General features: G+C 40.7%; 5 protein-coding genes across 5 annotated transcripts; 3 read left to right on the plus strand and 2 right to left on the minus strand.

Annotated features, from left to right (window-relative positions):
- Positions 1-278: 278 nt before the first annotated feature.
- On the minus strand, positions 279-662 carry GCK72_018873 (uncharacterized protein; the record flags this gene model as incomplete). The annotated part of the gene is made up of 1 exon (XM_003110506.1): positions 279-662. The coding sequence occupies one exon, from the start codon at positions 660-662 to the stop codon at positions 279-281; it is 384 nt and encodes a 127-aa protein (XP_003110554.1).
- Positions 663-805: 143 nt separating this feature from the next.
- Positions 806-1,285, plus strand: GCK72_018874 (uncharacterized protein; the record flags this gene model as incomplete). Its single annotated transcript, XM_003110356.2, has 1 exon — positions 806-1,285. The coding sequence occupies one exon, from the start codon at positions 806-808 to the stop codon at positions 1,283-1,285; it is 480 nt and encodes a 159-aa protein (XP_003110404.2).
- Positions 1,286-2,670: 1,385 nt separating this feature from the next.
- GCK72_018875 (uncharacterized protein) lies at positions 2,671-4,324 on the plus strand (the record flags this gene model as incomplete). The annotated part of the gene is made up of 4 exons (XM_053732779.1): positions 2,671-2,728; positions 2,819-3,174; positions 3,219-3,936; positions 4,134-4,324. The coding sequence occupies 4 exons, from the start codon at positions 2,671-2,673 to the stop codon at positions 4,322-4,324; spliced, it is 1,323 nt and encodes a 440-aa protein (XP_053581692.1).
- Positions 4,325-4,598: 274 nt separating this feature from the next.
- GCK72_018876 (uncharacterized protein) lies at positions 4,599-8,282 on the minus strand (the record flags this gene model as incomplete). Its single annotated transcript, XM_003110394.2, has 5 exons — positions 4,599-4,715; positions 4,774-5,618; positions 5,717-6,141; positions 6,193-6,328; positions 8,222-8,282. 5 exons carry the CDS (start codon positions 8,280-8,282, stop codon positions 4,599-4,601), a joined length of 1,584 nt encoding a protein of 527 aa, XP_003110442.1.
- A 3,274-nt stretch (positions 8,283-11,556) lies between these two features.
- GCK72_018877 (uncharacterized protein) lies at positions 11,557-13,888 on the plus strand (the record flags this gene model as incomplete). Its single annotated transcript, XM_003110312.2, has 7 exons — positions 11,557-11,709; positions 11,755-11,844; positions 11,907-11,979; positions 12,113-12,244; positions 12,411-12,857; positions 12,906-13,539; positions 13,756-13,888. The coding sequence occupies 7 exons, from the start codon at positions 11,557-11,559 to the stop codon at positions 13,886-13,888; spliced, it is 1,662 nt and encodes a 553-aa protein (XP_003110360.2).
- Between the last annotated feature and the right edge of the window lie 578 nt (positions 13,889-14,466).

The following is a 14,466-nucleotide window of genomic DNA, read 5'->3' on the forward strand; positions in this document are numbered from 1 at the left end:
ATACTCATATTGATGGATTCAGAGTATAGATGGGGTGCCGTTATAATACAGTATTCACATTATATTGATTGGTTACCACAAATACAGTCCCGAAGGAATGGATGATTGAAACAGTTCAAAAGTAGATCTGGGAAAGGTCGTTCTTGTTCTGATTCATAGTAATCTATAATTATACAACTGGAAAAAAATCTTTATTTAAAACAAAAAAGGATTTCTGGGTATTTGTGGCCCTAAAGAGGGCCGTTGGGTTCGGTAAATTGGTTTCAGAGAGAAAGTTCTTATTCCTTGTCTCCTCCAGTCTTCTTTGGGAGAAGAACTGCTTGGATGTTTGGAAGAACTCCTCCTTGAGCGATGGTAACTCCAGCCAACAGCTTGTTCAATTCCTCGTCGTTACGGACGGCAAGTTGAAGATGTCTTGGGGCAATTCTGGTCTTCTTGTTGTCACGGGCAGCGTTTCCAGCCAACTCGAGAACCTCAGCAGCGAGGTATTCGAGAACGGCAGCCAGGTAAACTGGGGCTCCAGCTCCAACACGTTGAGCGTAGTTTCCTTTACGGAGAATACGATGAAGACGTCCAACTGGGAATTGGAGTCCGGCTCTTGATGAGCGAGACTTGGCCTTTCCTCCGGTCTTTGCCTTTCCTCCCTTTCCGCGTCCAGACATGGTTGATGAGTTGGTAGATGTAGAATACGATCTGAACGATTGAGGGGGCCCTTCTTCTATTTATACGATTTTCCGGTGGGTAGGCGGTGAGTGAGAGAGACAATGAAGCAAGGAGAGACTGTGTACTCGGCATGCGGAGGAGAATGACGGTGTGTCCCCACAGAAGTCCCGCCCCACCACCGGAGAACAATTCAAATAAGAATGGACACAACCCAATTCCTTACACTTGTCATCAAGTCCAATCTCTCATCACCATGCCACCAAAGCCATCTGCTAAAGGAGCCAAGAAAGCCGCCAAGACCGTCACGAAGCCAAAGGACGGAAAGAAGAGAAAGCATGCCCGTAAGGAGTCCTACTCTGTGTACATCTACCGTGTACTCAAGCAGGTTCATCCAGACACTGGAGTCTCTTCCAAGGCTATGTCGATCATGAACTCGTTCGTCAATGACGTCTTCGAGCGCATCGCCGCCGAGGCCTCTCGTCTTGCTCACTACAACAAGAGATCGACCATCTCTTCCCGCGAAATTCAAACGGCCGTCCGTTTGATTCTTCCAGGAGAGCTCGCCAAGCACGCTGTCTCTGAGGGAACCAAGGCTGTTACCAAGTACACCTCAAGCAAGTAAGCTGTCAGCTGAAAGCATCCTTCTACCGAACCCAACGGCCCTCTTTAGGGCCACAAATATCTGAGAATCCAAATTTCATTATGTTCAATAAACTACTGTTCTCATACTTTTTTCTCATTGATAATTTTTAAATCTGCATTATTTCAAGCTAATCAGTTTCAACAATATTTTAGTCTCTACTACCAGCACGGATTGCATTAACATTCGAAAGAGTACTGCGCCCATGTACAGTATCAATGCGTCGTGTTGAATTCAAATATCAAAGAATCATTGGCGCCAAAATCCAATTCAACGCTCACACTCCGATGTAATGACTTTTGTTTTCATAGATGTGCTGTCAGTAACGAGGTCAACTGGAACTTTTCCGTACTTTCGAATTGTATTTTCCTTCAAAAAACGGAAAGTCAAAATCAGCAATTCATCATAGAAGTGTATAGAAAAAGAACTGGAAAATGCAGCACTGGAAAAAGTGTCACATATAGACATCATAGACAATCAATTGAAGAGGTCTAACCGTCCTGTCGGATGTGCATACTTCACAATTTCTTGAACGGTATTGTTGATTTTCAGTGTGTTCTTCAAAAGTTCTATTCAAATGACCACAGGTAACTGTTTATCATATTTCTAAATTTCAACAAAAAATGTATTTCTGAGGTTGTATATTTATTATGAGGAAATTGTTTGTGAGCTTTTTTGTTTGTCAACAGGAAATGTATACTAAATATGAAAACACGACGGACAATCAATATGTTTTCTTTCTCCTAAAAGAGGTTAACGACTGAAAAATAATAGTGTGGGCGTTGAAGAAAACAAATTTCTCCTTGGTCAGTTGAAGCTCTTTCAACCTTCTTTTTATTTGCATGAAATTTTGAAATATCAATATATATAACCACAACCACTGCTAACATTTCATTTCTTCAGTACTTGAAAATATAGAAATTGTTTGTTTTTCAAGCTTATCTTGTTTTCCCATTTGGCTGAACTGATAATTTCCCTTCCCAATTTCAAGTAAAAATCAGCTCAGTTAGAACTGAATTTTCAGAAAACTGACTCTATATCAACCCATTGCTCTACTCAGTTGACTTGTGATGGTAATATGGAAGCAGTAAGTAATTCTTCATTCTTGTTTTCGATCATCTTATTACTTAATAATTTATTTTCAGTTTTCAACAACATCTGGCTCCGTATTTGTTTGTGATCTACACCCTAGTATGGACAATAATTTGTTGCATGATAGAGTTCAGTCCAACTTTTCAATCCGATGATTATTGGTACTCGTACAGCATTTTTGGTTGCTGTAACCTATCTATCTCAATCATTTTCTTCGTAATTGTCGGTTTGACAACATGGGAAAAATGGACGGTGAGAAAAAGAAAAACCTGTGAATGTTCTCATCTACTGTGGTTTTCCAGTTTCTTCGGATCAAAGATTCTGATATTGTTGGTATCGGTGCTTCAGTATTTTTCTTACGTCTTGGAGCAGTGTGTAATATGATTATACTCATATTAAATTTGAAATATTTTGGTTTTTTAGTGTTCTCTATTGGTGCAATTGTTCTCTGGGGAATCGAATTCTTTCTTGCTTTTGCTCAGAGTGTTCGTCCGGGTTTATGCATCTTGCGAACTTGTCTCTACATCGTTTTCCACGCGGCACAACTCATATTCATCTTCAAAAGCCAACGAATTATTTTCCATTGCGATCGGCTTCTGGTATTCTTTGGGTTGGCTCATACAATAGCTGTGAATCTATGGATCTGGGTGTCACTGTGCATTGCTAAATCAGGAATTTCAAACAATAACAATGACGTGTACCACATAAATTATGATCGGTCATCTGGATGGATTTTGCATGCCACAGAGCCACCAACAGTTGTTGACATTATTTTTGAAGTAAGGCGTTTTGTTTTCTTCATTGTTTCATTGAAATTTTTCAGAGACATGAGAAACAACTTCGAGCTGTTAAATTATTCGGAAATACTGCAATCACTCTTCTAACAGGAAACGTGGAGTTTTGTCTCATTGCTGTAGGAGTCTGTCTGAGTTTATTCTATACGGTTGCATTCAGCGAAGAAACTCATAACCATCGAAAAGCTCATTACATTGGGTTTGACTATAGGAACACGGGAGTCAGCATGGTACTTGGATACATAATGATCATTCTTCTGTGTCTGAGTATCGCTTTCGGAGATATTCTCAGGAACAGCCAGTACGATAAAGCAGCTGGAATGATAATGGGAATTTTTGGCTTGTCGTATTATCTTATTTCAATCGTTGTTTGTCTAATTGTGTATCACTGCCTATTCGCTCATATCGCGAGAAATCAAGACTTTGTGATCTCTCCGAATCGAGATGCGATGTCTCACGAGAAAACAATCAATGTAATATTCCTGATGGTGGGAGCGAGTGGAGAAGTTTTATATTGTTCAATGGGACTTCTTGGAGTTATACGAGGAGATTCATTATCAGATGACAAAGGACTTGTGTTGGGTACTTTCGTAATTCGAGCGATTGAAGTTATTCTTCAAGCTCTTCTCCTTTTTTATCTCCTGAAAAAGGGAAGTATTATTGAGCCCTGTGATACTATTGGAAAACAATCAATCACATTTTTGATCATATTTAATATGATATTGTTTGGATTCCACACACTCGAAGGTGAGAGCTTCAAACGTCGGTTGCGACTAATAAACTTTGAAAAACACGTTCAGGTTCGATCCGATCGTTTGGCTTCCCTGAAAAACTGGACGATACCAGTAAAGTTTTCCTCAAAATAAGCCTTCCTCTCGTGGTGTTTTTTCGTTTTCACTGCTCAGTCTGCTTTGCTGAAATTTGGAAAATCTACTATCATCTAGATCCCAAAACCCGTACATCTTCCATGAGGTCTACTCCGAACTCTCAGCCTGATTTATCAGTAAACACCACTGCTCATGCTCTCACTTCTACTTCAACTCAACTTTCTGCTGAAGCTTTAGTTGATTCTGACTTTTTGGAGACTTCTAATGACTATACGGATATTAATCAGATTCTTTCAACTCATTCATGACAATGTTTATTATTAAATTGAATAAATTGACACAAAATCAATCAAATACAAAAACAACAAAAGAATTGGGGGAACTTTGAGCTGGACAACCCGCAAAAGTACACACACAATGGGATGAATTCAAATGGAAACTGGGAAAGAAACAAAATTCAAAAGAAGAAAAGACGGCAGAGATCATACAAGTTCAGTAAACCTGCAACAAGTGTTGAGAGAGAATGAATTGGTTGCGGAAGAAGATGAAATGGGCAAGAAAAGAACAAAAAGAACTGGCAGTTTAGGCCATATCGATACTATCAATGCTTGGTGTTGATGGAGCTTTTGAAGCTTTTGACATCTTTTTGTTATTTGGATCTTGTTGCATTGACGCCTTACTTTTGGCCCACCATTGCACCTGAAAATACGAAATATGATTAATTGAAAACTAATTAATTGGGAGAGTAGAAACAAACCTCAGTAGATCCCCACACATTGAAAATGACAATTGGAAAGATGGCAATGACTGTTGAAATATAGAAAACCAAGTTCCATTCAGCAGCAGTACGATCTTTCACTATCATTTTTGTAAGAATTGGATGGATAATTCCAGAAACAGCAACAAAGAAGAAAGTGAATCCAGTGACAGCTCCAGAATAAGCAGGAGCAACAGAAACAAGAGCAAGTTGACATCCAGGAGTATGAAGACCAGCAGAAGCCATTGAAAGACAAAGGAAGAGTACAGCCATCCAGGCATGAGATTTGTCAAGGAATGTGGCAGCAAGAAGGAAAACTCCCAGACCGATTGATCCGATTGAGTTGAGAACTTTGCAGATTGTATCCTTCTTCCAAGTTGTGTTTTGTTGGAGCCAAGTGTTTAAGTAGGAAGATCCGATCTTGGCAAACCAAAGGGAAACAGTTGGGAGTGCAGAGAGAATACCGTTTTCAGTGGAATGGTAGTGATGGACGTCATGAAGATATGAAGGCAAGAACATGATTAAAGTCATCAATGGGAATTCATGGCAGACAAGTGAAATGACAGAGGCCCAGACAGCTCCAGAAGAGAGAATGTGCTTCCATGGGACCTTTCTCTCGGTTCTCTTCTTTCCAACGTCTTCGGATTGATTGGAGATTGTGATAAATTTGAGTTCATTATCGGTGATGCAGCTTTGTTTTGATGGTTTGTCAGCTCCGAGGAAGATGTAGGAAAAGATGAAGATGATACCAATGAATCCAGAAAGATAAAAGATTGAAGGCCATCCACCAAAGATTTCCGTTTGAGAACAGAGTGCTCCAGCGGCGGGAATAATGATGAGGGTACCTGAAATAAACTCAGTGAGATAAGAACCTTTAGTTTTTGATAGTTTTATAAAATTAGAACTCAACACATGCCTAAGACATCTTTAAAAACCAACTCACCGATTTGTCTTCCACCAGTAGCCAATCCCAAAGCATAACTTCTTTCAGAAGTGGGGAACCATCTTGTGATCAATGAATTCATAGCAGGTTGCAGAAGAGCATCAGCAAATCCGACCAAAAACCGACTGAAAATTGCCCAATAAACACTAATCGGAGCCATGAATGGGAGTGTGAGGTTGGCAAGTGAAGCAATGGCAACACTGACAAGAATCATGTATTTGGCATTGAATTTATCAGCCATGCCACCAGTGAAAAGCATAACTAGAAGACCTGCATTGAATGCAGAGAAAATATATCCTTGTTCATCAGAAGACCAATCTAGAAGAGGTGCCGCATTCTCCGGATAGGTTTCATTGTCGTAGGTGACCGAAGAGTTGACCATACAAACAATGGCCATTCCCATATTGCTGTTCATGAGATGAACACTGAAAATAAATATTTGCATTCAGATTGTTCCGAAAAGTCTGAGAACGTACCATCCGAAACAAAAACATAACATGATAGATGTCATAAATCTCCATGATGGAAACCACCTATAGTTGAGAGGCCGTTGTTGTGAAGGAATGCCATCACTGATCGGATGTACTGATGACATTGATCGCAGCAACTGATCTGAAACTCGAAAAATTGGTTTGATGAAAAGTTTGTATGAAATTTGTGAAATTCTTGCTCATGTGGGAGATGAAAGTAGTAATGCTCTACGGTCGCTTATCATTTTATACGCCAGTTGTTTGCCAGTCCTCCGGAGAGGTAGATGGTAACCGGAAATTGGCATCAGGAAAAAGGGGGAAAAGGGCGGGCGCCCCGGGGGTTGATGAAGGGGAGAAGCAGATGGAAGAAGCGCCCGGATTACTTAGGGTGGTAGAATCAGAGGGGAGAAAAAGTACACTTTCGTCTGTGCGACTCCTCACTTAACTCGTGCTCATCAGTATTGTCTCGTGCAGAAGATATCTCTCTATGCTCCTCGCGGAACGATATTGCGCGGGGGGTGCGACGGAAAAAAAGATGAGAAAAACGGGAGGAGGGTTGTTAACCTCGGGGGGCGCAGAGGTTAACAACGGATTCGATTTCATCAGAAACAAGTTACAAGATGGGTTGTTAGGCAAGCATTCTGTGATCTTAGTTGTCTTTGGAAGACAGTTTTAGATCTAAGAGCACAAAATACTGACATTACTAGTGTAAGTCTTGTTTATGAGTAAGCTGAGTTACTGGTTCTGGATTCTAGATTCTATGGTTGAGATGTGTGATTCCAATTTGTCATTTTCTAAATAAGTAAGTTCAAATCATCAATTCTCCGTTCTTGATTTAACGGTAGGTGTGTTTTACATCGGAGAAGCGGGAGGATTTCTACTTATATATAAGCCTAGTTTAGCTTTTCCAAACTTATAAATTTTTTTGTTTTAAGTCCTGTGTTTTAAGTATCGTTATTTGTGGTCTATAACTGGATATTAAGTGAGTGAGATATATTTGATACTGCCTGCAAGAAAATATAAATTTTTGTTGTCAAGATAATATGAATCAGAGCAGTCTAGAGCCATCATAATCCAGAAATCTCATGGAATGTAAATAGCTAGTTATAGTTTCTCAAATAGATTTAACTTTCAAAAGATAAAGTGCAGACACTAAGATCTATTAACAATGAATTCATTGTGTTCTAGAACTTCCACCAAAAGCACTCTCGTGACATTTTACCATATTTCCAGCAAGATAGATCCACTATATATCACTTTATGTGGTGTTCCATGATCAACTCTAAACCACTTAGATCACTTTCACACACTCTATTCTCTCAAGAATTTAAAACAACGGAGTAGTAGAAGAAGCGTTCGAAAGCGCAAAAGTATAAGATGTTTGTGTGTGAAAAGTTTGGTGGCACAGTGATCAGTAGACCCGCGGATTGGCGGAGTGATAGTGAGAGGCTGAGAGCAACAAGGCGCCGCGCGGACTCAACACGCGTCAAAAAGGTTTTTCGCGCATATTTTGCGGAAATGCCAATGCCCAATGCACACATTCATACAGGTGAGAGGAATGCCAGTGACTGTATTTTTTGACAGCGGCACCCCAAGACCTGATATATCAACTGTTTCGTTGTGAAAAGTGACAGATTTTGTGATGAAAAAGCTGGAAGGTGAGAAAGATATGGTGATGTTGGAAACATTGTAGTTTTTGATCTGGGATAGAACACTAATTGAATGTTTTAGAAGACAATACGGTGCGAGAAAAACTGAAAACCGTTTAGGTATAACCCAGTCTAAATTGACTCAAGTTCAACGAAAAATAGGCACTGAAAATACAGTAATCCCTATATATTACTGAAAAATAAAACGAGAAAAAAAATCAGAAATCTTCTCAAATGTTTTTTGACCATATTTCTCGTCGTAAATCCAACAATCCTAGAATCCCTCTGCATATCGGATTATCTTCCATGCATACGAGTGTTTGATATTTTATTCAAGAAACAAGAGTCACTTCTTCATACGTTCAGCCCTTCGTCCTTTTACATACCTGGTGACTTCGCCACGTCGTCATAGTTGATTTTCACCGCATTTTTTGTGAGAACCACCATTTCTAGAGTAGGGTCGAACGTGATCGAATTCAGAACACTAGTAAATATGAGTAGATGTAACCACTTTCTCTCCCATCTTCTCTTTTATACCCATTTCTCTTTCCTTGTTTGGATCTTCATCGTGTCATTTACCGTATCAGTTTATCGAAATCAACAAGCGTGTAATTGAGCTCAAGAACCCCGTCGCGCACGTTTCGCTTACAACTTTTGTATGTGTGTATCTCAAATCACACACACTCACAACATGTTTGTTCAGTTTATAATCGGAAGCTACGAGAAAAACGAGAGAAATTGGACCTCCGTAAGGAAGAAGAAGGAGAAAGTACAGCAATCACTCTCTCCTTGCACACGTTCGAAATTTCGCAGTTGATCTTGAAAGAGTCTAAGATTGTGTCCTTTTGTAAATAGAAAAGAGTAACTGATAGTTTGGAAATAAAATTGAAAAAAGTGGAAGAAGAGAAAAGATTCAACTTTTGCACAAAACCGTTCTTTGAGCTGGATGAAGTTACAGAAGTCACGTACATTTGAACTCTTCTCAATGAGCGTTCGATACAGAAAACCACCTGTAGAATTTATACCCTCAGATCAGAAAAGGTGTTGAACGCCGTCAGCTTATTGAACGAGCTGTTATTATATCGAGTGTTCCAAAACTTTTTATAAATAGAAGTCGGAGGAACTATCATCCGAGAAGTGAATTTAGATTAGATTATTCTTGTTATACCTTATCTTCCTAAAAATTAATTTATCTTTGTCTATATGCTCTAACAGTGTTTTTGGAACTTTTGAAGGTTAGTCAATCAACGAAGTCTAATTTCGTAACTTTTCGGAAGCTTTTCAAAATACACAACACCGTATACCCATTTCGAAACCCAGCTGTTTCCCCTGCAAAGGACATATCACTCTTGACTCATTTTGGATATTTGAGACGATATCGTGATTCAAGATTGCGAAACAATTTAGGAATTCAGAGTTGGGGCCGCTTCAAACAACCGTACCAATCTCTGTGACGCGCCAACTTTTTTCCCTATTTTAGGAAGTGACGTCTCAAAAAGAAAAAGTCTCCGACGCATCACATGGGGCCGCGTTCCATTCTCTTTTCAACAGCTGCCGTATACGGAAATCGGGTTTCGGGAAGTGCATCATCACCATCTACCCATCTTTCTTTTGAACGGTGTGTGCTCGACGGCCAGGGGCTCCGCACCGTCTCGTATTGTTTTTTGAGCAATGTCGGAAGAATGAGAAGAGATAGATTGCGAAACAAAACATAGTATGTATGTATGTGGGAATGGAATGAAAATGACGAAATAGAATGGAATCCGAAGAACCTTCTTTTTGATCCACTTTCTTATCTATATACTCATCAAATCCGAATCATCCTCCTCCCTCTTCACTTTGGAAAAACCAATTCAGTGGACCCCATTTTAAACTGATGAGACTGATGGAATGAGTATCTATTTAACGAGGTATCTATAGTGTCGTTAAAGAAAAGTACCTATAGTGTGCTCTTCTGCTCCTGGCTTTTTCTTTTTCTTTTTCTTCTACTACTTCTACTTCAAGCCAATTGTTCCGTTTCTGATGAAAATTACAACAGAAAACGATGAAAGACTATGGATTCGTTTTGTGGATTGATGGATACGAGGGTGGAGGATACTATTTGCTAAATAAAACAAGACAAGAACAAATATTTTTGTGTTTTGTTTTTGCAATAACAAGACATAAAAAACAGAAAGGAGATCAAATGAACCTCCTAGTTACCAGCGAACGGAGGTAAATATGTACTTGAGAGGATAGCGTGGGAGCAGTTTAAATTAGATCAAAACAATTTGTAGTTCCATTGGACTAGGCCAGGAAAAATCCAAAAAATAGTAGGCTTCCTAACATAACAGCCAATAATACGGTTCTTTGAGATACTGAGATCTTGGGGATTTGGAAATATTGATATAGATAATCGGTCACTCTTTTCTCTTTTTCAAAACGAGATGCTAGGTGCGAAACGCGTTCAAGTGGGGTCAGAGCCTAAAATAAATACAGTTTCCTGATGCGACTTAGATTTAGGCCTCTCTCAGGCCCTTCCAGGCCCTTGATAGTTTTTTCAGGCCCTATAAACGGGGTTTGTGTTCCCCTTTCTCCCAAGAAGCCTAGAACCCAGACATCGGGTGCAACTGACTCAACTGTGACTTCCTTTTAACTTGTCACAAAGTTTGACTTTGTCCGGTTTTCCGGTGCGAGCACACGTATCACGCGCGTGAGGCTTTTACCGGCGGCGCGCAATGATGATCTCATTAAACATTCACGGAGAGAGGAGCCAAAAAGTCAAGTGCAAACAGACTAACCTGTATCTTTATGCATCATTGTCTGTGGTGTGGCAGCTTGCAAGGAGCTGGAATTGAAGTGTAGTAGCAGAGACAAAAGTAGAGTCTAAAACAGGAGAATAGTAACTGAGACTGAGACCACGGGAGCCGAAATGTCTCGGACACACGCAAGAGTACGCAAGCTGGTATATGACGGCGCCCGCTGCTGGCAACAACCCCCTCCTTAGAATCGAGAGGGAGGAAGAAGATTCTTTTCTTTTGCTCTCGCCTTTTTCAAAGCAAGAAAACAGGCGGCGTCTCCGACGTTCCATTGATCTATCGTCCAACATTCCCCGGGAAGAATCATTCACTCTCACATCTTTTCCGCCTCCGATTGCACACGCCGAGAGAGCTTCCGTAAGAGGTCGGAGGGCGGAGTCGGCCCGAGCACGGCGTGCTCCTCTGCCATCATCACCCGAGAAATCATCGCGCCCTCCCGTGGGGTGGAGTCTAATGGGATCCTGTGCGCGGCGCGGCGGCGCGGGCGCTGTGCTCCTGTGCTCCTGTTCCATGACCTTCATCAATCGGGTCATTATCCCACAGGAGGGAGCTTCTCTCGTCGTCTGCGTCGTCGAGATCAAATTGAGAGTCTCGGTTATCAGCAGCCAACTAGTCCTCTCGGGGCCGGTGAGCAGCAGTCAGGCAGTGAGACACAGACTCCACCTTTCCGCGCGCACTCTTATAAGCCTATCTGGCTCCGCACCGCCGACCGTCAGTGTACTTCATTTTCTCATCAAGCTCACTTTCTTCCGCAGCGTGTGCCATCTGTCTAATTCACGTGTGATACCTTCAAGATTATTTTCGTTACAAAACTTTCGATATCCATTTTTTCAGATCTCTCGGATTCTCTACCCGGGAACCCCATTTCATCTCTTCTCAAACTTCTTCTTTCTTCTTTTTCTCCCTTGTTTCATCCTACTGTCATGTGCGGCATTTGGGCCATAATAGGCGAGCAAGTCACCCCACAACAGCAGGATGCATTCATGAAAATTGTTGGGCGAGGTCCAGATCTTACTGTACTTGAAGAGGTTCAACCAAATGTTCATCTTGGTTTCCATCGTTTGGCAATCGTCATGGTAAGACTACGATCTCTCACCCAGTTCATGTATACTTTTTTATAGCCCGGAGATACTCCAAGTGCTCAACCAATTGCCGGCGGCGGTTTGTCTGTCGTTTGCAACGGAGAGATCTACAATCATCAATCTCTGAAGGTAATCAACTTTTGATCTGATTTCTAATTGAACTCTTGTGATTGAAAAGGAATTTTTTGCAGATTGACTGTCCGATTACACTGAAGAATGGTGGAAGCGATTGTGCAGCAATCATTACATCATTCTTGAAGCACAGTAAGATTTTTTATCAGATTGAAGTACCACGAATTTGCTGAAATAGAAAAAATCATATTAAAAGCTGAAAAAGTTTGAAATATAAGGAAAACAGACAGAGAGTCACTTCCTGCTAGCCTTCATCTTTTTTCAGAAGAAGACCTGAAAGAAACGTGTGCTTCCCTTGATGGAGTCTTCGCTTTCATCATGGCAGACTCAAAGAACGTGTACATTGGCCGAGACCCCATCGGAGTCAGACCACTTTTCTATGGCTACAATTCGAACGGTAAGGAGAGACAATCAACCCATCCAAATCCAGTCTACTTAGACTCGCCACTCAATTCTCTTAAGACAAAAAATCAAACAAAAGACAGACATTTATTTCTTTTTTCCAGTCAACACAGTCACACACATTTATCAAACAAACGAATTGAGAATTACGTCATTTTCAGGTTCACTTCTCATCGGATCCGAAGTGAAGTGTATTGAAGAATTATGTGAGAGAGTTGAGTATTTCCCACCGGGATGCTGTGCTACAATCAGTATTTCTTCATTGAATCGACCAGTCCAACCACAACAATATTACACCGTTCCAAGCGTTGCTGACAGATTTTTAAGCATTGAATGCACCCAAACATTGGTCAGAGACATTCTTGTGAAATCAGTTGAGAAACGTCTTATGGGCAATCGTAATTTCGGATTCATGCTTTCCGGAGGACTTGATTCTTCATTGATTGCCTCCATTGCCACCCGCTTCTTGAAAGAGAAACCAGTAGCTTTCTCCGTCGGATTCGAGGACTCTCCAGATCTTGAAAACGCGAGAAAAGTGGCAGACTACCTGAAAATTCCACATGAAATTCTCGTGATCACCCCACAACAATGTATTGATATTATTCCAGGTAACACCCTCTATTGACTCAACCTTGTATTTACTTTACTTGTTTCAGAAGTGGTATTCGCTCTGGAGACATTTGACCCACTGATCATTCGATGTGGAATCGCCCACTATCTTCTGTGTCAACACATTTCAAAAAGTTCAGATGTTAAAGTGTTGTTGTCTGGAGAGGGAGCTGATGAGTTATTTGGGAGTTATGCTTACATGCAAAGAGCACCAAATGCTCTTCATCTTCACAAGGAGATTCTGCGTAGAATGCATCATCTTCATCAATATGACGTTCTTCGCTGTGACCGTTCCACTTCTTGCCATGGACTCGAAATCCGAGTTCCATTCCTTGACAAACGATTCATCGACCTTGTCAGTCGCTTGCCACCAACTTACAAATTGATGCCAATGAAATTAGAGAAACATTTATTAAGAAGTGCCTTCGAAGGATGGTTGCCGGATGAAGTTCTCTGGAGAAGCAAAGAAGGATTCGCTGAGGCCCTCGGAAAAACTGATTTGGGAGATATTTTGGCTGACCATTGTGACAAATTGATTCCGAAGGATTTGTATGAGCAACGTGCCGAGAGATTCCCTGACAGGACACCAGAGACAACAGAAGAATATTGGTATAGACAGATATTCGAGGAGACGTTTGTGTATGATAAGATGGGACATTTGGTACATACTAAAGTTTATAGGTGAGTCTATTTTTCAAAAAATGTAGGAGCCGTTCTGGAAATTTCATTGTGGTTGACATTGCCAAGATCAAAATTATTGAATTTATCAACAAGATGAATTGGTACAACTTCCAATCATGATCAATTTCACCATACCAAAAAAATTCTCAAAATTCTTCAATACATTGCCCAACCTAAGATCCTTTACAACCAGATGAAAAAAAAGTAATATTTCAGAACCGCTGCTTGGCACCGGCCTGATGAAAAAGAGAACATTAACGGAGATCGTGAAACCGACACCCTCGATGTAAAATCTGAAGACCTCCTCCGACTACGTCGCCGATCGACTGGATCCCTTGGTGTTGCCTAATCCGAATATCTAATCATTTTAGAATATACTCTCTTCGTGTCTGTACTTTTACCCAGTTTTGCGCCTTTCAAAAATCCCCGTTTCTCTTTTTTCCTTTTTATTCTTTTCATCCCATAGACTCCATTCCCCCCGTTTCCCCCATTTGAATGTATTGGTGTTTCTTTCATTTTCTGAATTCTCGCCCCGGTTAGAACGTTTTTCACAGTAGTATGTCGTTTAGGTTATTCTCCTTTCTTTTCTCTTTATTTAATAATTATTTCCTTAATTGTGTCCCCCTCTCCCCTCACTATCAATTGAATATGTTGTATATATTTCAATGTCATTTGTATTTTTCGTCTTTTTCGAAGTGTTGTGAAAAATGGAAAAATGAAGCTCTTATCTTTTTCGTCTATCTTTTCCTTCCAAACCCGGATTCTTGCCTTTTTCCGTACCGTTTTCCGGTTCCGTGCTCCCTCCCATTTTTCTCTTCAAGACCTGCTGATCCTGTGCACCAGCGAAACGAGAAAAACCGTCGGTATCGGCAAACAAAAGATTGTTCTCTCTTCCTGTAATCTCTCTCTCTTTTTCTTTTTCCGATT

Source organism: Caenorhabditis remanei, chromosome V, assembly GCF_010183535.1.
Source record: "Caenorhabditis remanei strain PX506 chromosome V, whole genome shotgun sequence".
Taxonomy (NCBI): domain Eukaryota; kingdom Metazoa; phylum Nematoda; class Chromadorea; order Rhabditida; family Rhabditidae; genus Caenorhabditis; species Caenorhabditis remanei.